The sequence below is a fragment of the Corapipo altera genome, unplaced genomic scaffold, assembly GCF_003945725.1.
Source record: "Corapipo altera isolate COAL_440 unplaced genomic scaffold, ASM394572v1 0, whole genome shotgun sequence".
Classification (NCBI taxonomy): domain Eukaryota; kingdom Metazoa; phylum Chordata; class Aves; order Passeriformes; family Pipridae; genus Corapipo; species Corapipo altera.
Genome location: NW_020884872.1, coordinates 16,959,242 through 16,982,164, shown reverse-complemented (window position 1 = coordinate 16,982,164; position 22,923 = coordinate 16,959,242). Strand labels below are relative to the sequence as shown.

Here is a 22,923-nt window from a genome sequence, read left to right as displayed (position 1 = left end):
TTGTTTCCAAAATGTCTAAGGAAAGCCAAGACAAACAATCTCACACCTCAGTACCATCAGGGGGTTCAAGTCTGAATAACAGGGATATGAATTCAAGCATGATCTGTCTATTCAAAACACTGTGACATCTTTCAAATACTGAATTGTTGTAGACTAGTAGACTAGAGTTGACTGGTCTGTCACATTCTGACTGTAAGAAGAAATAATGCATTAACTGATTAAACCAGACAGAGAAAACAGTGACATTTACATAACACAATCCTGAGTCTTGTCAAGAAATGGCCCTACTTTTTTTGGCTTTTGCTTACCTGATTCAAGTTATGAAATTACTCAAGAGTCATCAATGCTTATGCTTTAAGTTCTTCTTAAAATTATGAAAAACATTTTTCCTGTCTGCCCTTGTCCATCAGGCTTATGAAAGATCAAAGACAACTTCTACACTACACTATTAAAAAAAATGCTCTCTCTTCCATTGTAGTCCACCTTCCTAATATTGTGAAAGGAGTGCCCAAGTTTACAGGGAAGTTCTGGGGACAAAAAACCTGAAATAATTTTAACCTACATATTATACCTTACCTTCAGATGAGAATTTATTTTTTTCCCTTTCCTACCTGACTTTTGTTTTCTTTTTTTTTTTAACTTTTTCTTCAACTGTCTGTGTATATTTAAATAATTTTGTTTATTCCTACAGTCCTTCCCCTGTGGTTGATTCACTCCCTTTCCTAGTCATGAAAAGAGTACAGGAAATAAGAGCCTGGGGTCTGAATTCTGATTTTACAACATAAATTAAGAGAAGAATCATTGAAATGAATAGAATTTTCTAGAGTAATGTTAGTCTATCAAAATAGCAATCTAATCCTAGCCTTAAAATAGAAAATAAAGTGTTTACCAAAGTCATTATGGTATGTGCATGTAATCACTTCAGATGTCACTTCAATGAGTGTAAGCAGTGATGACCTTTCCAACAGAACACATCCTCACTTTATTAAGCACTTCTTTAGCAGAAGGGCTGTTATAGGAATTGGGTGTCTTGTTCAGAAGCATCATGGTCCCCCTGATCTTTCCTGTGAGCAAGCACAGGGCAGTTGCTGAGAAATTTGGCTCTGATAAGGACTCCAGCTTGAAAGTGCTGCAGTTCTTAGTGAGCTGAGCTGCTCAGAGGAGGCTGTGGTTAGACAAAGTGATGCAAACTTTCAGTGAATTCATCGTTAAAGCTCTAGAAAGGAGGAAGAAAGTCCTGAATTTGCCCTGCTGGAGTTTAGGGTGCTGTGGAAGATGGGCTAGTGAAACAATGATGAGTCTCGACCCAGCCTTCTCATCAAAACTCTTAAAACAAAACAGATGGCCTTGGCATAAAGGTCACTAATGACTGGAAAGGGTGTGGGAAAGAAATACATGTTTGTAGGCTTGGGTTTTTTTAAAAGGAGCTTTAGTACCTTGAATGTACTCAGATATTAGAACAAATGTAGTTTCTGCCCTGGGATAATTTCACTTTGGATGGAAGAATGGAGACAATGACCCAATAGGCTTTTTTTAACTTGAATTTCAGTGACTTGCCTTTAAATGAGAAAGCTGACATCTCTGCGTCTAGAGTTGGACTTTCAAAGGAAAAATAGGAAACAACCTAACAGCTATTTCAAGTAGAAAATTGTATCTGTATGACTATAGTCACAGAACCACAGAACAGTTTGGGTTGGAAGGGATCTTAAAGATCCTCTAGCTCCAACCCTACTGCCATGGGCAGGGACACCTCCCACTAGACCAGGTTGCTTCGAGCTCCATCCAGCCTGGCCTTGAGCACTACTAGGGATGGAGCACCCACAACTTCTCTGGGAAATCTGTTCCAGTGCCTCACCACCTTCACAGTAAAGAATTTCTTCCTAATATCTAATCTAAACCTATTCTCTTTCAGCTTAAAGCCACTCCCCCTTGTCCTGTCACTACGTGTCCTTGGAAAAAGTTCCTCTCTATCTCTCTTGTAGTCCCCTTTATGAACTGGAAGGCTACAATTATGTCTCCACTTAGCCTTCTCTTCTCCAGGCGTAGCAGCCCCAAGTCTCTTAGTCTGTCTTCATAGGAGAGATGCTCCAGCTCTGTGACAATCTCAAATTAGTCACAGCACACTAAATGGCATTCTGACTTTATTACCTCAACATTATTTACATTATAAATAAATACATACATATTTACATTATAAATACTAAATTATATTATTCTACCAGTGAAAAATGCCCATTTCAATATGTCCTGCCTCAGTAACACCTGATAACATCCTCTTTTGTCATGCTGTTTTGACAAAAGGAATATTTTAATTTTGCAGAAATGCTGGTGCTCACTAAATGATCGGTAGTGAGAGTTACAGAGAATTCTATAATTTAATAGAGAATTACACCATTTGACACTGGGTACCACTTCAAATAACTCTATGGATTTTTAATGTTGCTGACTAGAATTATAAAGGTATATAAACAAAATGTTTATCATTAATTAAAGCCATCTTAATTGTTCCAAAGTTGTTTTAACTTGTTTTCTGTACAAAATTTCTATGAGAAGTTTTAAAACATGCCTGTGATGTGAAAGCCCTCTTCAGGCACTTGTATATGTATTTCTGAGCAGTTTAAGGCCTTCGCTCAGACATAATTTAGCTGAATAATGGTGTGTGAATGTGGCTGAAGTTGTTGTAAAACAACTTCCTGTTCCTGTTGGAACAGGATCAGCAATATCTGATTTCCCACAAGGAAAGTGATATGATCATATCACTTCAGGGTAAAGACAACAAAAAAGATTAGCTCTGTCTATCCTTCATTAGTCTACAGTGTAGCTTTGCTATAGAAAATCCATTTGCTAGACCAAAATATAGTAACTGATCCTTTATTTTATATCCATGAACATGTAATGTCTTTTGAGTCTTTCAGCTACAAGGAATAAAATTCATTTTTGCTCCAGATGAGGGAGTAGATTGTGATTCTTGACTTTCAGTTGCTGTTTGGTTGCTTCAAGATCTGCTTTTCTCTGGAGGAATTTCCTCAAACAGATTGAGGTTAGGACAATACCTTCTTTCTCTCAATTCCCACCCAGACGCTGCTGCTGATGCAGTGCCTTGTATCAGAGCACACCTAATAAAAAAGGGATTTCTATGCCTGCAGTAAAGTTCATTCATTTCTGCTTGCAAGCAAATTCTGAGATATAGCACAATGCTGCTGGCTGGCCCCTTTGCCAATCATTCTGACTCAGTCTTTGCACACTGACTTCTCCTTTTGTAGACTGACAAATCCCTGCATGGTACAGGGAGGTGTACTCAGACTGTTGTCTGACATTTTTTCTTACACAGTCATTTTCCATTAATGCCCTGTTGTTTCCAGTATGGGTGTATTCTAGGAAGCCCCTTGTATTTAACACTTTGCTGCACAAGAATCAGGGGACTTGAAGCTGCGATCAGACTCATCCACAAACCTGCACCTACCTTTCAGTGTGTCGATGTCATAGAAAGCAGCAGCAAATCTGGTCGAGCGATGTGATGCAGAACGTGAGTCTAAATTGGCCAGACTCTTGAGTTTTAGCCTGCATTTCCACAGCTTCCAGTCCTCAGAGTGAGTAATGTGAAGCAGCTCTTCCAGGCTGGATGCTCTCCTAATCTGCTGTTCTGATCGCTCCAATGCTGACAGAGATGTCCTCTGGAAGGAAAGGGCGAAGTCAGAAAGCTGGAACTTTACAGCCTGTCCCCAGTGCACGGAGCACTTGTACCAAATGACAGCACATTACTGAGGAAATCTGAGAGTACCTGGGTAAACAGCAGCACACAGAGATGTCCAGGGCTTTGACAGTGTGCAGCACCAGACTGATCTGCAGGATTTGTGCCCGTATAAATTGGGAAGGGGAGATACCCACTTCATCACAGCCCTCAGAGCTATTTGACAAATGCAGACCTTACTGGGTCCTGGGTCCACAGGTAACCTGCAGACAGTGATCACATCACTGCTGTGCCTGAGCTGGCCAGTCATGCCAGCATGAATCCCAGGTCACCCCTATAGGCAACTTGAATGAGTTCAGCTGGTGAGCCCAATCCATGTACCTTTGCAAAAAGTCACCTCAAGGTGCCAGAAGTCTGGTTCCAGCCATAAGACACCACTGCACGTCTGGTGATACATCTGGAAGCTGCACTAAGTACAAGGGCCCATCCACATGGCAGGCAAACATAGCATTCAACATGCTGCAAAGGGCAGGATGCATCTGCCTTCTCCCATTCTGACTGCTGTTTGGGTCATGCCCAAGTCAGCCAACACGGCCTCATGTCCAGCCTCAGGGCTGTGGCTGTGCAGCAGCATTAGCACAGTCATTGCATTTTCCACCTGTATGATGTCCATGACCACTATCTTCTCTTGTTGGAGAAGACTTCTTACAAAGACCTACCTCATCAGTTTAAAGTTGATATTCACTTTAAAAATACCTGTTTAACACTTAATATAGCACAGCACCCCATAACAATACTGGTTTCTTTTGGCTGCTGCTTTCTGACATCTGTGTTTGTGCCTTTATCAAGGCATTGAGAATTTATTTCCACTGACTCACCAGATCTGCTGAAAACATTGCCTCCAACCCAAGTAAAAGGTTATCTTTGTAAATGTCTATGTTGCACTGAACTGGTGCTCTCTCAGCTGTACTCCCTGGTCATACAGTGAGCTGTATTTTTTGACATGAAAATAAAGGGCCGCAGTGCCAGCTGTCATAATGAAATGCCAGCTCTTAAAAGCAGAGCTGCAGTACAGGAGGCTGTTGATGAGATGTACAGCAGACAGAAGTCTGAACTGGTAGCAAGCGAGTGCTCTGTATAGGACTGGGGAAGGGGTGGGGAAAGCGTGACCTATAAGAGGAAGATTTTTAGATGAGATCTGAAACCCAGGCACTGAGTGCATGTTACTTGTTATTAAAACATCTGTGGCATTTATTTTGCAGTGATACAGATGTTAGCCTGTACATACGGGCCAAGTTCGTTTCTGGGTAATTACCTTCCACTGACCTAAAATTCCCTGTGTAGTTAACTCAGAATAAGTTATTTGCTCTTCTTTTATGCCCATACAAAACATTATACTGTGCTCTAGCAAGCTGCCATGTTTCATTATAGAGATGGCTGCTTCATAGGTGAATGATTTCTCATGCATTTCATATGTGGTAAAAACTGGAAACCCCATCTCAGTACTTATGGACTAATAGCTCAGAAGGAATGTGAATACTTAGCAACAGTAACTGAATTTCAAGATAGTTTTACAAACAAGATGCCCAGAATTTTGCTGATCCAGGAAAGCTGAAATTCAGCTCGAGGTCAATGTGTCAAGACTTATTTTTTCTAAGAACCACAGCTTATATTCACTCCCATTCACAAACTGTTTCCTTGCTCTTGCAAAACATGCAAGTGTAGGACCAGCGCTGGCATGGTAATGGGACCAAAGATTTCAAAACTGAACTCTATTACCCATTGACTTTTTTTTCTCTCTGTTTGTGGTAAAAAATATGTTCTACTAGACTGAATTTGCAGAGAACCTGTAAAATGAGATGAAAGTATTCTGTAACTTAGAAGACATATCCCTGCACTTCTTATAAGAGTCAGTAGTTTGGAACAATTAGCTTTTCCATTTCTTTTACTTATATATCAAGGGGTTTTATTCATCTAATCATAGTATTGTTAAAGTTGGAAAAGACCTCTAAGATCATCAAGTCCAACTGTCAGGCCAGCACCACTACCATTTTCACCACCAAACCTGATTCTTATTCTGATTCTTATATCAAAAAAATAAGTTTTAAACCTTATTTGAAAGATGAAAGAATACAGAAAAAATAGACATGCCTCCTCATGATAAGCAAAGATATCTGGTTTTGTCTAAAGCAAGAATTTGTACTGGTTTAGGGGGTTTTATATTTTTAAAGCTATACAAATTCCTTAGTGTGGACAGAATACACTGAAATTAACTAACTTTATGCCTTCACAAATACTATTGTATAAAAAGCTGATTAGTAGAGGTCATTATTATACCAAAAAAATGCATCTCCAATAGGATTTGAATTCTGACAATTAAAAAAACCCACCTCTGATATTGATGCATCATAGTGGTACTGACAAAGCTACCTATGTATTCAGGTTGTTCCTTCTCTTCCTGGTTTTCATACACTGGAAATTGGAGAGTATGGTCAAAGGAAATGAAAGGAGCAGTGCTCATTACAGAATTGCCTCTGCAGTCATCAGAAATGTATCCTAATAAACTAAATCATGATTGTCCAAAACTCACACAGAGCCCTCGGAACTGGAAGTTATCACTTCTCTGTCAGATCCAGCTCTCCTCAACATTGCCTGGGCTATTCAACCCTGAGGTAAATCTGTTGCCCCTACTCTCTTCATGTTTCCTAACACCTATTCAAGCTCTGCAGTTTGATGGGATAGCCTGTTTCCTACCATGACACCACTAGAATAATTGTATTCCTTCTTGTTATATTTGACTTCTTCCTCGGGGGAACAGATTTCACAGATGACTTTATAACTTCTTCACAGGATTCCCTATCCAGAATAGAATTTCCTGATGCCCTTTCCCACAACAATAACAGCACTAAGATAAAGTATGGTCTGTGCCTCTGAGCATTGCTGACACTGGACAAGACGGTGAGCTGAAGGCACTGCTGAAGGCTTTTAAGGGAGGTCTGAATCTCAAGTAGTTGTAGGTTTTTACAGTGGGGACATCTATTTTTCTGTGAGCTAGTTGCTCTCAGCTCCCTCTGTAGCAAAGACAGAGAAATATAGACACTTTTAGAGCCTGATTCATTTAAAATCACATTGAAAGTCTTTTAGTGGCTGCCCAGCAAGGCCAGACTTGCCAGATCACAAGATGGATCAGCAGGGTAGATCTTTGGTCAAACATATCTCAACATAACTATCTCGGGTATGAAACATCTGAAGAGAAGAACCTCATTTTGTTTCAACCTTGCTAAGTGCCAAAACAGGAACAGTGGAAAGCACCTTATGTGTTTTTTTTGATTCATTTGAGACTACTACAATGCTGTTATCCTAAATGTTCTTCTAAACTCTTCTAAACCCAGCAGACTGTTCAGCAGTCAGGAGGGTATCCCTCATCCTGATACACTTTGACCATAGAGGTCGTTGTCCACAACTTAAAAGCATTCAAAACTAAAAGCTTAAAAAAATGAAAAGTGTGGAAGGCACGTCCTGCTCCACCAGCAGGACACAGCCCTACAGACTGAACTGCTTTGGCTGGGCACTCTCTTGCTGCAGCACAGCAGCAGCAAATAGCATGTTGTCATTAAATCTTTCCAGAGTGTCCATTTCTGGTCATGCTGTTCTGAAAAGGACAGCACCAAAGGAAAGCACAGAACTTCTTACAGTTTCAGATAATACCATGGGTGAAGTGTCTTAGGGCTGCTGGCACCATGCAGAGGTGGAGACTTCTTTCATATACTGCAATTTAAACTCAAGCCCTGTTTAGACACAGACATACTCTGGCTGACTGAAAAGACCCACTTAGAAGAGCACAGCTTTGGACAGAAATGTAAATAAATGTTTCAAAATGTGAAATTGGAGGAAGGTGTTAGGTTCAACAGAGTCCTAGACTTACCTGTCATGTGATGATCTAGGACTTTATCCTTTCTCACAGTGATATCAAGTGGACAGCAGTTAAAATTAGCATTTGAACAGCAGGGGAGCTCCCCACTCAGCTACAGAGCAGGGAAAAAGATAGATGTCAAACTGACATTTCACTGACATTTCTGGAAGTTCCAGCTCCTCACAAAAAGCAAGAGGAACAGTACCAACTGTCTGCTTCTCCTGACTGTAGCCATCTGCACATGCTGTTTCTCACTTCTCAGATAACCCCTACCTCCCTTTTTTAGTCTTTCTCTGCTAACTACAGTCCTTCCTTCCAGGTTCCCCTCCCATTCTCCACTCTGCTCTCATCATCTTGTACTTCTTGGCTCCCACTGTGCTTTCATGTTGTTTATTTTTACTTCTTTCCCCATATTCTGTTAGGTGAGAGTCTAATGAAACCTAACTCAGGCCGTGCTACTCACCCTCCTGGTGCAGGAACATCCATTTTTTTTCCCTTCCATGCCCTCATTCAACTTTCTTTTACATTGACACAGATTTAATAGTCAGCTGGGGTGAGCTGTCACCATTGTGGGAGTTGTTGGTTGTAAGGGCTGCAACCTAGATGTGGAGCAGAACTTCACTGCATTTGGTGTGGTACACATAAGTAGCAAAATTATGATCTCTGGCTCCAGAAAATTTAAAATATACATTAAGTCTTTAGAGAAAAAGAAACTAAAGAAGGAGTCATTGGGAAAGGGCCAAGACAATGTCATTTTCATGCTCCCAAAATGAACAAATTACCTGTGCAGCCATATCACTGGAAAACTCCAAATTTCCTAAACTTCTGGTACTGTAAATGTACACCTTGTAGTCCACCAAAGTCATAAGGCTATGGCCTGTGAGAAATGTTTGAGTAGAACTCTTTCATAACAAATGTCAAAGTAGTAGATTTAAGTACTTCATTCTTATCTCCTCGGGTTGCTGGTGCTCTTAATGTCATTTTTGTAAGTACCTTACCTAAAAATGGATCCCATACCCAGAGATAAATCATATTCATAATTAAATGATGTATGTTTTTCAAAACACTGACCTCTCATATGTTCTAAAATTATTGTTCAACTCAAAGAGGAATATCTGTTTTCCTTTATTTGTGCTATGAGCAACATCATCAGGAAATGATAACGTGGGTTAGCATTGTGATTTTTGGAAAATTACAACTTCTGTCCTTCCAAAAGAAACCATAAGGGGCTATCTCTCTTCTTCCTAGCAATCCTGGATGCCAGAAAAGCACTAGAAGTAGTTAGCATTGGAGAGGAACAAGAGAAAAAGTGGTGATACATTCAGTGGCCTTTCCCACCTTGGACACTGACTTAAATCAGGCACTAAGTTCATTACCCCATTGATTTATGCTATTCAAATATTTGGCTTATGCATCACGTCATACAGTTGCACAATCCCACACATAGCCTGTATTGTTCAAACTGGGCTCCTTCTTGAGTATTAGTGTTGACCATCTCCTATCAAGGCCTGCAGCTCAGCAGTTGGCACCTTTTCTCCATCCTTGACAAGCTCCTAGGTTTCTTGCCTAGGAAAAAAATATGCTTCTCAAACTGATGTCCAAGACAGCCAGCAGAACCCACCTTTTCAGAACCCTCTTTTTTTTGCATGTGCTGCTCTTTTCAGCCTGACACAAATGATCTTTCCATTAACGATATGTTTCAGGATCTCCTGGAGGTATTTTGAAAAATAGCAAAAAATATGGAATATAATAGTAAAAAAAATGGCCTGCTAAGGTCCTAAATTTATTTCAGGACCTATAGCACAAATACATGTGAGGCTGTAGCAAAGTGAGGGTTGGTCTCTTCTCCCAAGTAACAAGCAACAGGACAAGAGGAAGTGGCCTCAAGTTGTGCCAGAGAGGTTTAGACTGGATATTAGGACACATTTCTTCACTGAAAGGTTCATAAGGCATTGGAAGAGGCTGCCCACGTAAGTGGTGGAATGAGCATTCCTGGAAGTGTTCAAGAGGCATGTGGATATGGCACTTGGGTATATGGTTTAGTGGTGAACATGGTGGTGGTTGGGTTGATGGTTGGACTTGATGATCCTGGAGGTCTTTTCCGACTTTAACAATTCTATGATTCTGTTTTCAAGGCCATCAGAAGCTATCAGTATTTTTATTTAAGAAAACAGATGCATGGTGAATAATATTTTGTGTGCATGAGAAGGCAAAAATAAAGCTTGATTGAACTCTGTATTTTGCTCAATCTGAGGAAAGTCCTGCTTGCATTTCACTCTGTACTCAAGCACACTCACAGACTCAGAACACATCCTGAAAGCTTTACACAGACGACTACTTTCCTGAAGCCCCAGCCTCTCAGTCTTTCTCCACAGTAGGACATAAACCTCTGCTTAAAGCTAAACATGTGTAAGAGCTCTTCTGATAAGGAATGTTTTTCTGAGTTAGGGTCACAGATACTATCGTGGCAAGTGCTGCATAAATACCGGTGGAAATTTTCAACATTCTCACTGTGTCTGGGGCCAAGACAAATGATTAAGGAACCTCTCAATAACCTTGCACTGTTTTATGATCCATCCTCTCAGCGGTTAGCAATAAAAAGAAGGTAACAGTTTTATCTTGCCAGTAAAAACAGATTGTAGCTGCATAACACAGAGTGATGATTTTATTAGTGCCATTGTATCACAAACTTGGCCAAAGACTTAAACTAAGGTCAGACTAAATCTTTCAAAATTAACTAATCTGGAGGGGTGGAAGTTTCACCTCAAAGTAAGGACACTTGAACACAAAGAGTACTGGCAGCATGCGAGGACATTTTGAACCTTCATGCCAGTGTTGTGTGCTTTATGAAGCAGTAGCAACTGCATTCAGTTCAAGAGAAATCATGTGGAAGATAGACTTGATGCAACCCAAAGCTGAATTCCCCTTGTGCCAGAGCTGCCTGAAGGCTAATCTCAGAACTAGACTCAAACCAGTTTAAATACTAGGTAGATGATTCATTGCCACATGAAAATACCAAGGAACTTTGCTTCTGTGTATGCTATACCTGAGAATAACCTTCTTTTCTTCCATGATACATTCCCCAAGGTGTTTTTACAACACTGTATGAGCTGATTATAATTGCAGGCTCATCTTCCAGAGATAGAGTGCCTATAGCTCCCTAACATCCCACAATTATAAAAAATAAAAAATAATCTGATTCTATGATTCTATTCACCTGACTGAATATGAACTAGTTATCTAAAATTCCTCTTACAGTTAATGGAGAAAAACAGATCCACTGGGGGAACATTCATCTCCTTCTACAGCCTGTTGAATAAACTGTGTCTCCAAACTGCCTCTTCCTCTCCATTGATGCTGAAAGATGAACCAGCAGATCACCAGCTTAGCTGTAGAGAGAGGACCTGAATCCCACTCAACTGAGAGCAGTCAAATGAGATGAAATCCCCTCTCCTTATCCAAAGCACAAGCAATTTATGAGGTACACAAATATAACCATCCAGGAAGTGCAACTGCACCAGAGTTTGAAGGACCTGGGACTGGCTGAAGGCCAGCGCTGGCAGCTGCTGGGCAGGGGAATGCACTCCATTCCCGGTCTCAAAGCTACAGGGTGGTTGCCCAGCCATGCTGTGGATCACAGCACACAGACTGTGAGCTGATGTGATGTGGCCAGGAAACTGAAAGGGAGTTCCCATGGAAAAGTTTTGTTCTCTCTTGGCAGGAAAATAAAGCAGCTCCTGCCATTGTGAGGCCAACACAAAGATTCTACATTTTCCTGGTGAGAATGGCAAGCTTACATGGAGTCTCCAGTAAGAGGAACTCCTTTGAGGTTTTTTATCATTATTAGTAGTATTTTAGCATTATTGTGTCTCCTATGAGTATGGAGTCAGGTACAAACACAAAATAAAGAGATAATACCTAAACTGGTGCCTACAACCAAACTAAAAGACAAGAGAAAACAGAGGAAGGTATTTACCCAAAAGGGAGTCCCAAGAAAACACAGAAAATATTGTTCAGAGTAATGGACCGCAACTGGAGATAGCAGGAGCTCAACTATTGCCAAATTTTATCATAACAAATTTTGTCTCTAATACAGCATCTTATATCCTTGGGGTGTTGCATAATGGATAATAAAATAGTGAGAAAATCTTCTGCAGCTTGAAAACATGAGGCTTGGAGGAGTCACTTACTGCCTTATCAACAAGCAACTGCATCACCCCATAAACATCTAGCATGAGGCATCTAACTCTGCCACATGTCTGACACATATTAGCTTCCAGTAACTTTATCATCACCATTGTATTTCACTTCTGAGGAGAGAAAGAGCATTTACTTTTCAACAGCTCCAGTAAAATCATAATTTTGATTCTCTGTCAGCTATGAATTTCTGATATATGAAGTCTCATCCCTGGCTGCGTCCCCCCTGGAAGCATCATTGTGTAATATTAGTGCACAAATAAGCTATTTTTAATTATAGTGAACATGACTACAGAGAGAAAAAAACAATTAGATATTTTGACTTCCTACTAATATTGTTCTCTGAAACAGATGGGCTTGTCATGAGATTTTTAAGTGGCTATTACAGTCTTTGTCATCATTATCAGAAGCATGGATGAAATTTCAGGAGCATGAAACACTTCATTCCACCTTCAAATCTTGACTGTTGTAAACGAATACTCAAATCTCTTCTAAAAAAGTTTCAGCTCTCTCAGTGCACTGCCTTGTCCAGACTAAATATTCATTTGATCACTACAGTTTACAGGGAGACTGACAGATATGTTACTTGTGGGTTTGGGAAGGACATAAAATGATAAAACTAATAGTTTGATCAGGTGTTGTATGAGGTGACAGGTGGCTGACAGGGAGACACTGACCTGGGGTTGTCACATTTCTCACTGATACAGATGTGATGTTTGAGGGCTGCTTTTGCTAAAACCTTGTCAGTACATCATCTGACTGAGACTAAAACTGGAGAAGCAAGCTCTGCACTGCTCCATCTCTAATGTTCAATGTAATAAAAAGTTTCCTCCAGACTCCCCTTCTTGAGAGTCTGTCTTACTGGGCTCCAGTTCTACTTCCACTGAAGTCTGGAGACTTAATTACTCATTTCCTAAAGTTCATGGTCGAGGTGTGATAAAACAGCTTCTACTTTAGCTGAAGATGATATGTGTTCATAAATAAATCACATTAACTACCCCATGGCTTCAAGAGAACAGCTGTTTTATATTTTGAATGGCCTTTTGAACTAGAATAGATCTTTTGTGGTGCTACAGCAAACAAATCAGAGTTCTTGTACTTTAGTAGTATGCTTACATTATCAAAATCCTCAGAGATGAGACATTTTGGTTGCTGTATTCTGTCTTGAATAAATCAAAATATTTAAAACAAATAACTGAAAAATTGTACATGATTTTGTGAAAGCATAAATCTCAAAAGAATTCAGATAATTTTTCATGTCCAAAGCAATCAGAAACTGATAATATTTTATCAAAATACTTCTTACAACTATATACTTTTAGCCAGCTGTATCTTTACACCAAAATGAGGAGGTTTTTTTCCAGCCAGAAAACATTCTGAGTATCAACTACAAATCTCAATAAACAAATCCTTCTTCCCACAGCCAGGTCTTTTGGCTCTCATGGGAAACATACTCACAGCAGCTGAATGTGATTTTGAAGGTAACAACATTCAGTGTGCACGATTTTGTTGGCATTAATCGAAAAGCTGGACTGGTAGATGGAAGAAAAGAGTAGGTATGCTAAGGTGTGGAGTTTCTTCCTCTTCCAGCCTAATCCATCTGCATTGAGAGTTTACCTTTAGGTCCCTCCTAAAGTGATCACGCCAATCATATTCACTTGATAAGTGAAAAAACACAGGTGATTTGTCATAAATATCCAGTGTGGCAACTTGCTGATACATCCTAAATGCTACTGACAGCCTTGGGAGTCTTACAGTACATTTTCTGAGCCTCTACTTGTTTCCTGGTTTGTATGGTCTTGCATTGCAGCAATGTGTTGAGGCAGCTGTCATGCTGAATACAGAGTACAGCTAGAAACATTATGTAGCACTCACTTCACTATACACGAGGTTAAGTGCTGGTCTAACACTGTGACAGGGCACACATGTCAAAAATAGCGTATTATAAGTGTTTACAAAAAGCACGTCCAGGCTGTAGTCACTTTCTTTTGATATTTGTCCATTCTTTGGAAGTCACTGTGGTTTGGACAGTGAGTTTGGAATGGCTCAGTAACAGAGACCTGGATGAAATCAGATGACTATGTATTCTTTTAATACTTGAAAATATTTTTTAATGTGGTGAAGGGTCCTTCAGTTAGTTCTTTCACTGGTTTCTGGATTTGCCCCAAGACACTTCAGTAAAAGTTTTGGAAGTGTGACTAGCCAATTGGACAGCTGGATTTCAAAATGTCACTTCACAAAGCAAAACCATTGCCAATACTGAATGAAATTATGTTACCCCGATCACATGCACACATTTTCCTGGAATTGTAATTTTTCTTAAGTAATATTTCCCTAGCAATTCAGGAAAGTATCCTAACATGGTTTCTTAGTCACACTGCTAATTAAAGTGAAAAGTTTTGCCTGTTAGTATGGCACATTCTCTACATGCAAAGTGACATGTGATATAGTAACATGATGCAACTTTCTCACAATTCAACATGACTCAAATAGAATTCCCTCCCCAACTGCACTCAAATAGTGATCATGCTGCAACCAAAACTAACACAGCATGCCTCCCGTCTGAAAGCATGGCTCAGACCAACCCATCCTGACATCCTGATAATAAGGAAGGCAGTCACACCTTTCCAAACCCATCCATATGGTGCCCACGTTGGATTGCCAAATCCCACGTGTCCAACTGCATGTCAGTTGTACTCAGTAGGACTCTGCAGAAGCAGCAAGGACCCTAGATGGCGTCCTACCACCAGCTGAGTGGTTGCACAGGTTAACTCACATTAGGAGGAAAATATAAAAAATACGCAGCTGTCCTTCAGGAAGCTGAATTTTTCCTAATGTAAGCAAACTAAAATAGCCTACGCAATTGGTCTGCTATTCATTGATATGGAAGCCCATATACTGCTTTTTCACAAGGACATTAAAAAAAAAAAGTAATTCTTCTTGTTCTTCCCATGGGCAAATGGGATCTCAGCAGCCGTAGTAGGGGCACTCAGCATTTTGTTTCCATTCCTCAAATCCCAACAAGGTGAATGAAGATCTGCAAAATATGCTGGGGAGGCAGGAAGCAGGCAGAGAAGTAGATAAGGGAATGGCACATAGTGAGAGGAATAGAAATCTCTAAGGAATAAGGGTTTCTGTAGGAAAGTTATTGTATCAGATTTACTTCCCTGTAGCAGAGTATCTTGGGCTGTTTTTTCCCCCCAGCAAAGCTGATCAATACAGTCTTTTTGGAACTACATCGCAAAGCCAAGCCTAAGAAACAGCAAAGGCCAGTTTTATAAATGGACTTACTTGCCCTGAGAGAAAGGTCTAAAAGAAACACAGATCCCACTGTAGCAATAACTGTAAAAAGTACGGTACAAGGTTTTCAGATGAGAGCCACAACTGATGGCTAATATTAATTACTGCTGTCTTAATTTCAAACATCTGGCTATTATAATTCATATCTCAAATGCTGCATCTGATTAATCTACACAGCCTGATGTACTTTTCCAAGCTCTGCTCAATTCTGACATTACAGTCCTAGCTGAGATGGACTGGACTGGATCAGCAGCTGGAAGGGATTTTTTTTCTATTTCTCACGAGCAAGAAGTGCTCTTGATAAAGTAGCAATGTGTTAGTAGTTCCCTTTCCAAATTGATAAGACCAAGGAGGGATGTTGTGTGGTATGGTAACAATACAGGATTATTCTCTTATCCTTCAGTGTACCTTGTCAAGGCAGTAGCAGATAAGTCAGAACAGAGTGACTTCCCTCACAACCTCCCTGGTAGCTTCCCATTTCTGAAGGAAAAGCACAAACAATCATTTCTGCAGGAATGCAGCAAGTACATTTTCACACATTTTTGGCTCATCATGCCTATCAGAGATGGTAATCACAAAGAATCAAAAGCAGCAGTGACAAAACTGGGATAATAAAACACTTCTGAAAACCACAATTTCATAATATTTGTTTAAAAGAGTTTCCTAACTTTGAAAGGAAGCTGGATTTGAGGATGAAAAGCCTAGTTTAAACAGAGAAATTGTTTCCAATGGCATTTCCAGTTGCTTTTTCTAGCAGTTGAGCAGTTTGCTGTACTTTCAGGAGCTGCCTTGGTGGAAGACATCCCATGAGACGGAAGATGTGTTAGAATCTAACTTCTCTAGAAACTGAGCAGCATTTGCAAGCAGTTATTAGAGAGGTGTGTCGATCTATCTGAGAAACATTGTCAGTGGTAATTACAGAGACAAAAGCTTACAGCGAGCTCTGCTGCTCAGGTTTCTTCACAGAGCTGTTTTGATTGTACAGACAGACAGACTGCAGCTGGCTCTAGGAAGGGAGATGTAAAGAGCTTCCTGATTCCTTCCGCTCATGGTGTGATGGTTCTCCAGTATTTCAATGCCTTCCCAAGGGCAAAGCATCCTCCACTTAGGTGGTCCAGGGCCTCAGGATGATGGGGAAGTGCTGCTTCACTCTCATCAGTGGACAAGGACTGTGTACCAGCTGTGTTTGGAAAGTGGCTTCCCCCTCTGTCCAGCTTACAAGTGACAATATGAGACTGTTGAATCTAAGAAGATGTGTTTGCGCAAAAACGACCCCTCAAGGCTCTATCAATGTTTAGTGAAGAAGTAAAAAAGACTTAGCTGTGAAAAAGCAGTGCATGTAACAGAGAGCAGCCATGTTTACCTCCCAGCTAAGCATGTCTAACCCTCGGTCTTTTCATCAGAAAGCAGATTTATAGTTCAGTGACACTCCTCAGGCCTATCCACTGTAGGTTTCTCTCTAACAAACCAAAGGAGGATTCAACATGGGGAGAAGACCTCTAAAGAGGAAAAGACTGTGAGACTGTTTAACTTGGGCCTGACCAGTTGTCCCTTGCTCTTGCCTGCCTCACAACACTTCATTAATAATGTAAAGGGGCAGAATAGGGCAAGGAGCACTGAGACTCAAATTCTCAGAGATCAAGACCTTGAAGCCTCATTAGAGAGGTGGTTTTAGTGTTGGAAGGCAGAAGCAGCTCTGACGGATCGTTGGCTTTTCTTGGCAAAAAATTTGCCTCAGCTCTGATGAATATAGGACATAGCTCTTTGCATCTAATTTTAAAATTCTGGAAAAAATAACCTATGTCTGTCGTTGCTCTAGGAGAAGAAAAATGTGTGGTGGAGAAGCAGGAATAGAGACAGTGAAGTTTGCGGTTCTCTAGCCTAGGGGTTCCAAAATGTAAGAGACTTTCGGGAAAAAACTTCAACAAAGAATTTTTAAAGCATTTCCTGATAGAAAAAAAATAGATTAAAAAAATAATGCTCAGTCTTCAGAAAACCCACGTGGAAATCTAACTGTTCCATGAAGACTTTTTATGTCAGGTTGGCACCCTGAACCGAGCCACTTGCGTGCAAGGGAGGGTGATGACTGCCAGCCTTTACCTTAGCCCAGCTCCAGAGCTGAGCCCTGCTGGACACCTGCATAGATGTGCTGCCCCTGCTTGAGGCTGCCCACTGTTCTCCATCATGAGCCTGTTCTCCAGTTGTGCCTCACATCATTCAATGTTCAGGCTGAAACTTTCCATGCCAGATGCCTGCCTCAAAATGACTTTAATAATTTTTTTTGCTTTCTCTGTCAAAATAGTTTGCCCACAGTTGACGATGAACCTCCTCTTTTATCAACTCAAAAACATTTTCTGTCAGTCTCCTCTTTGCAAACGTCTGGTGTTTCCCTGCTGTGGATCACAGGTGTGAAGTTTTGACACTTCAGGAATCTTTCTTGGCCCAGATATGTCTCCTGCTATCTCTGAAAAAAATTCACCCAAATGTAAAAGCCTCCAAGAGCAGCAGCAGAGGCCTGCCAGGGATTTTCCGCATATGGGTCCTGTGCTGACTCCAGTCCATTCATCAGCAGAGCAGGACATTGCTGCAGGCTGCTGTAGGTCCAGCCCATGGGGCTGAGAGCACAGAACTGCCCTTCCTCTCCCTCAGGCCACAGGCATCCAGCAACTAGGGAAAGGAAGCTGCTGGATTTGCCTATGGAAGGGAAAGGAGATGAACACTAATGTAAGAGGGCAAGACTCGGCCAAGGAGGCTGAGAGCATCCTTGGAGACCAGAGCTAGAAATGGGTCAGGAAAAGGAAACACAGGAAGTTACAACCACAGAGACAAAGTGAGAAGCTAGGGATGGAGGAGGGATGCAGGGACCATGGTCAAACGTGACTGGAAAGCAAAAGGGTCCATTAGGCCTGTCTATGAGGAGCTTGGACAGGACTCCTGATGCTCTCCGAGAAGCAGGACATCCTCATCCAGGAGGCAGCAAGTGGGAAGGGGGGGGGCACTTGGAGAGCACAAATGAAAGACCAATGGGGAAACTGAGACCCTAAGTCCTGGAGGTGAGGGAATACAAGTCAAAAGCTGGAGTAGAGCAGGTTAGAAATAGAGAGAGGAAGGAGGAGCTGGGCCTAACAGGCAAGACACTCATGCACATGGTGGGGAAAAGGAATTCCTGTGCCCAGAAGAGGATGGCATTTCTGAAGGGTTGGGAAAAGTCAAGCACGATGGAGATACTTGCTGAATCATGGCAGCTTGTACATAAGCTTTTTAACGTTCACATCTTTAATCAGGATATTTGAGGAAGGGGGATAAGAGAGTATTTAAATCCTTAGCCCCCCAAAACTCTATTGCATGATACCACACTGACACCACCTGATATGGTTTAAAGCATCAACAAGTTTAAAACTTCAGGTATCCTGGGCTGAGCTCAGCTATTTGGACTCCTATAACAGGGGACAGCAGGTTGCTGGTGCTTAACCATTCCTAGGTCTCATTAGTTGTGTATTACCTGTACTCTGACCTCGGGGGTTTTATCCCGGCAATACTGCCCTTGAAGTTAAAGAACTTTGCAAAAATAAGGTATGGCAGGTGAATGCAATATGTAATTTCTGTGTTCTGCAAATTCAATTTGAGGTACAAATGGGAAGAATAGGCATAACCCTGTGTACCATCCAACACTGTAACATCAAGGACTTTTTGTGGTGTATATCAACATAGGTATGCACACAGAAGCCCATAGTTCAGACATGAGAAAACAACCTAGAAATCAAACATCCTTCGTAAAACATTAAAACAGATATAATCAATATTTTAGCCAAATATCTCTGTCTACACTCAAAAAGCCAGAACAAGCAGAAAGCCAGTCTTTTCCTTGTGGCAATCAGCAGCCAATGCATGTGAAACACAGCCCTCTTTATTGTGATCTACAAGATTCCTTTAGGATAGTCTTGGAAACTATCAGTGAATTGTTATTAACTACAGTACCCTGTGGCTAAGCTGGCTGCTTAAGAGAGGTACCCGAATTTCAGTGAAAATCATCACATATGTACATATGTTGGTTGGACAGTCCTATCACAGTGAATAATCTATAAAACAGTTTAAACGAGCAAGAAAAGCTCCTGAATTTACTCTAGGCAAAGTGGATATGGTTTCAAAATTTAATTAAAGGACTTTCTAATGGGTTTACTATTATGCTGAATAAACCTGTGTCCCACATGAGGACAGAATTATCACCTCTGCCAATTATACAATGGTTAGTATTCTATATTAGAAAGCAGTTTCTGGTTTAAATGAAATGATTCCTACATATACAAACCAGTGATTTGTCATGCAGTTCTCAAAGGTAATGTGTATGAGACTGATTACTCTGCTCCTAATGTCTTCACAGAACTGATTGCTGAGGTTGTAAATTAAACGCTTGTGAACAGTGAGCAGGCAAAGGGGTTAGTCACCAGTCATCCTGAGGCACACATGGCTCACCACTGCTGACTTACTGGGCTGGCAACAGCAGTCTGCAATTAGGCACATAACTTAGCATTTCTTTTCTAAAGCACAGGTCAGAATGCAGCGCAGTTCACAGACTAGTGTGTGGTCATCTCTTGCAAGCAGGAGGTTTTCTGAAGTGAAAACAAAAATATTATCTTGTTTTGCTCTGCTAGTGAAAAGCAAATAATTTGTTCTGGACCACACACTGAATTAATCATTTTTGGACAGACTGAACATGTAGGAACTTGATCCAGTTTTTGCTCTGATGTTTCTAAATTATTGTCCTGGATATTCTCACATTGTCTCAGAAAGTGAGATCTGAATAAACCTACTCTCAAGGTGAGGCTTCAGCTGAAATTTTGTTGCACATATTATATTCAGAAGAAAGGTTAATTTCCAGGCAATGTGCTCTATTATTTCTAGTTGCTGTTGATTTTAAAATCCTGTATAACATCTCCTAATTAAGCAAAAGAAAAATGTTTCTCTCATTTCTGGGAAACAAGTGAACAACAGATGAACACGTGTCTTTAGAGGAAAAATTTCAATACCAAAAATTCAATTCCTGCAATTATAAATACCCAAAATAAAAAAGTGTATTTAACAAGTATGCTAAATGCTCTGACTCACTTTTTTTTTTTCAGATTTTGCTTTTATTTTGCATAACTGACTGACACCAAAATTTTAACTTAAGAATGAAGTTTACAACCGGTATTTAATAACTAGTAAAAAAGTAACAAAACATTAAACAGAGAATATGGATTTAACTTCTTTATAGATTAATTTTCCTCTGTGGCTGGTAAACATTTCTGCAACTAAACCATCACCAAAAAAACCTCAACAACCAAGTATTAAAAGAGCAAAAACCTATCACCATTACCTTAAATGTAGGTAATTCTGACAACTGGATTACTAAGAAGCACAGTAAATAAAGATCACCTACCTTCACAGATCCGTTCTCATAGTCAGATCCTTGCAGCAGATGTAGAAAAGAAACTATGAAAATATTCACAATTGCCCACGGTTTGTACATTCTGATGTTTCAAATCCACAGGTTACTACGCAGTCGTTGTCATACAGCTAGAGGCGTCTGTTTCGAAATGCATTTCTCTACCACCAGTACAGAAAAGGTTCCAGAATTTCTCTTATAAACTCACAAAGGATTTCAACATCCGAGAGTAAATATCTGTCTCTTTATTGCTCAAAACAATTGTAAGTCCATCTAGAAAATGTCATTTCTTAGAGCAGAGTTTAGATACACTTGAAATAAAATCATGATGAAGTTTTAAATAGATATATATCTGTATGTATACACATACACACTCACAAGGGATCAGGTATGGATTCTAGTTAATGAAGTTAATATATCTTCCATTAAGACACAAAGAGGCATTCAAAATCCATCTGTGGTCCAGAAAATGTAAGAAATCTGCTTGATCCTGTGCTCCGTGTTACGGCAGGCTTTTAAGATGGTGTGTAATGGCCAGTGTTTTGAGCCGAGAGCTGTAATCCAACTCTGTATTAAAACTTTTTTCACAACCTTCAGGGAAGCTTGCAGAAGCATGTGTCTTAAATCTGATACAGACTTTGGCAGTAACACAGGCAAATTTTGGCTCTAATCCCATTTTGTTCCTACCAATAGCATAGCAGCTTTTAAACTAACTGATGCAATCTAGACTCCCATTATTTTAAAGAAGATTACCTGAAACATGAAACTTCAGCACACGTTCTTACACCGCACACATATTTTAAGTTACTTCTTAAAAAAAAAAAAAAAAAAGAGGGAGGGTAAGGAAAAGAGAAAGACTGAGGTTTTTTGTAACGTGTTTTATCTTATGTGTCAGAGAGTTTTCTGAATAGATTTTTAAAAAGGAAATTTAAGAACTACCTTTGACAACAAACAAGATTTTGGGTTTTTTAAAAGAAAGCTCATGACATTACAGATATAAAGGGACAAAATTTATTCTTATTGCAGTAAAATAAAGTCATAATTTCTGCCTGAAGATGAGCATGTATTTTCTCTGTATATTTCCTTTCAGTCAAAAACGAAGATTTAAAAACTGAGATCTAACATTTAAAATTATAAGATAGACAAAGGCTCTGATAATTACGCATGTTAAATCTATATTTTTGTATTCGTATAATATATTGTGTTCAGTAGAGTAGTCTCACATATCTTAGTGTTTGCAGAATCAGACTCTACAACTGTTAACATAAAACAGGCATGTACATAATACTTCAGAGCCCTAGTTTCCTACTTCTGATGTCCAAGAAGTGTTCTCTTAAATACAAGTCACGCTTCTGTGCCTATAATTAGTTTAATGATAGGTTAAATATTCATTACAAATTGACATTAGAGAAAAAATTGTTTTAATCCAGTCTTTCCAGCTGTTGTCATTTAACTGTCATTATGTTTTAGAAACATGTGTAACTGTATTACTTTTTAGCTTTGCCTTTTGCCACTTGTTTTGTGAAAGCAGTCCATTTCTCTTTTTTTTTTTTGCTTTCTCTCCCACTCATCCCACACTGGTTTGTACAAAGACAGCAGGAATTTCACCTCTTTGAAACGGATGTGGAAAAACTGCTCTGTCTGTGTACCTGCTGCTCCCCCTCAGACCTTTCCTGCGCCCAGGCTGCCAGCAATATTCACACAGTTTTGAAGGCCCCACGCTACAGGAGTCATCCTGTGTCTGTACGGTAGTTTACCATTAAAATACTTTAACTATTTAATTCATAATTTTAAATTAATGTGTTATCTAATACTAATGCACAGTCACCTTGACCTCATTTAATATCTCTGTTTCCCTTGCAATACTAATATCCATCTCCTTGCAGGAGCTGAAAGCCTGATAAAAGAAATTAATGTGCCGTAGCCTCAGTTGCACAGCTTTAGGATAAGGGACCAAACGGAAAATAACCACTATGGTCTTAGGACTGCATGGAAATAACTTTTCTATCGACCTGCAGCTAACTAGAGGAAGTGCCTGGCCATACTTACCTCTCATTTATGGGATCATTTGAAACACAGAAATCGACTCACAAAAAAGTCAATAAGCAGTACGTGTCCTCATGCCTTAAAAGCCTGTGAGTGGGACACTTACACAGCCAGTCTCCAGCACAGTTCAAGGATGAGCTGCTCTGTTGCCCTGGCAGGGCTGGTGCCAAATGCCAAGGAGCCACAATTACAGGACTCTGAGCAACCTAGCACTAGAAAATCAAGGCTGTTTGTTTTGAAAATGTTGGAGGGAAGTATCTCAGTAATATTTTGTATGTGTTTTAGTTCATCACTGTTACTTACCAAATTCAGCTCTGAATTATAAATACATGTGGAAAGACCAAACCTGCA

At 40.1% G+C, this 22,923-nt stretch overlaps 1 protein-coding gene across 1 annotated transcript in view; it reads right to left on the bottom strand.

Annotated features, from left to right (window-relative positions):
• VEGFD (vascular endothelial growth factor D) overlaps positions 1–21,109 on the bottom strand; it is a 30,431-nt gene extending 9,322 nt beyond the window's left edge. The window contains exons 1-2 of the mRNA XM_027645622.1: positions 20,521–21,109; positions 3,464–3,674 (exon numbers count right to left, since the gene is read on the bottom strand). Coding sequence (XP_027501423.1) covers positions 3,464–3,674; positions 20,521–20,610 — 301 coding nt within the window. The 5' untranslated portion in view covers positions 20,611–21,109. The remainder of the gene's footprint in view (positions 1–3,463; positions 3,675–20,520) is intronic.
• Between the last annotated feature and the right edge of the window lie 1,814 nt (positions 21,110–22,923).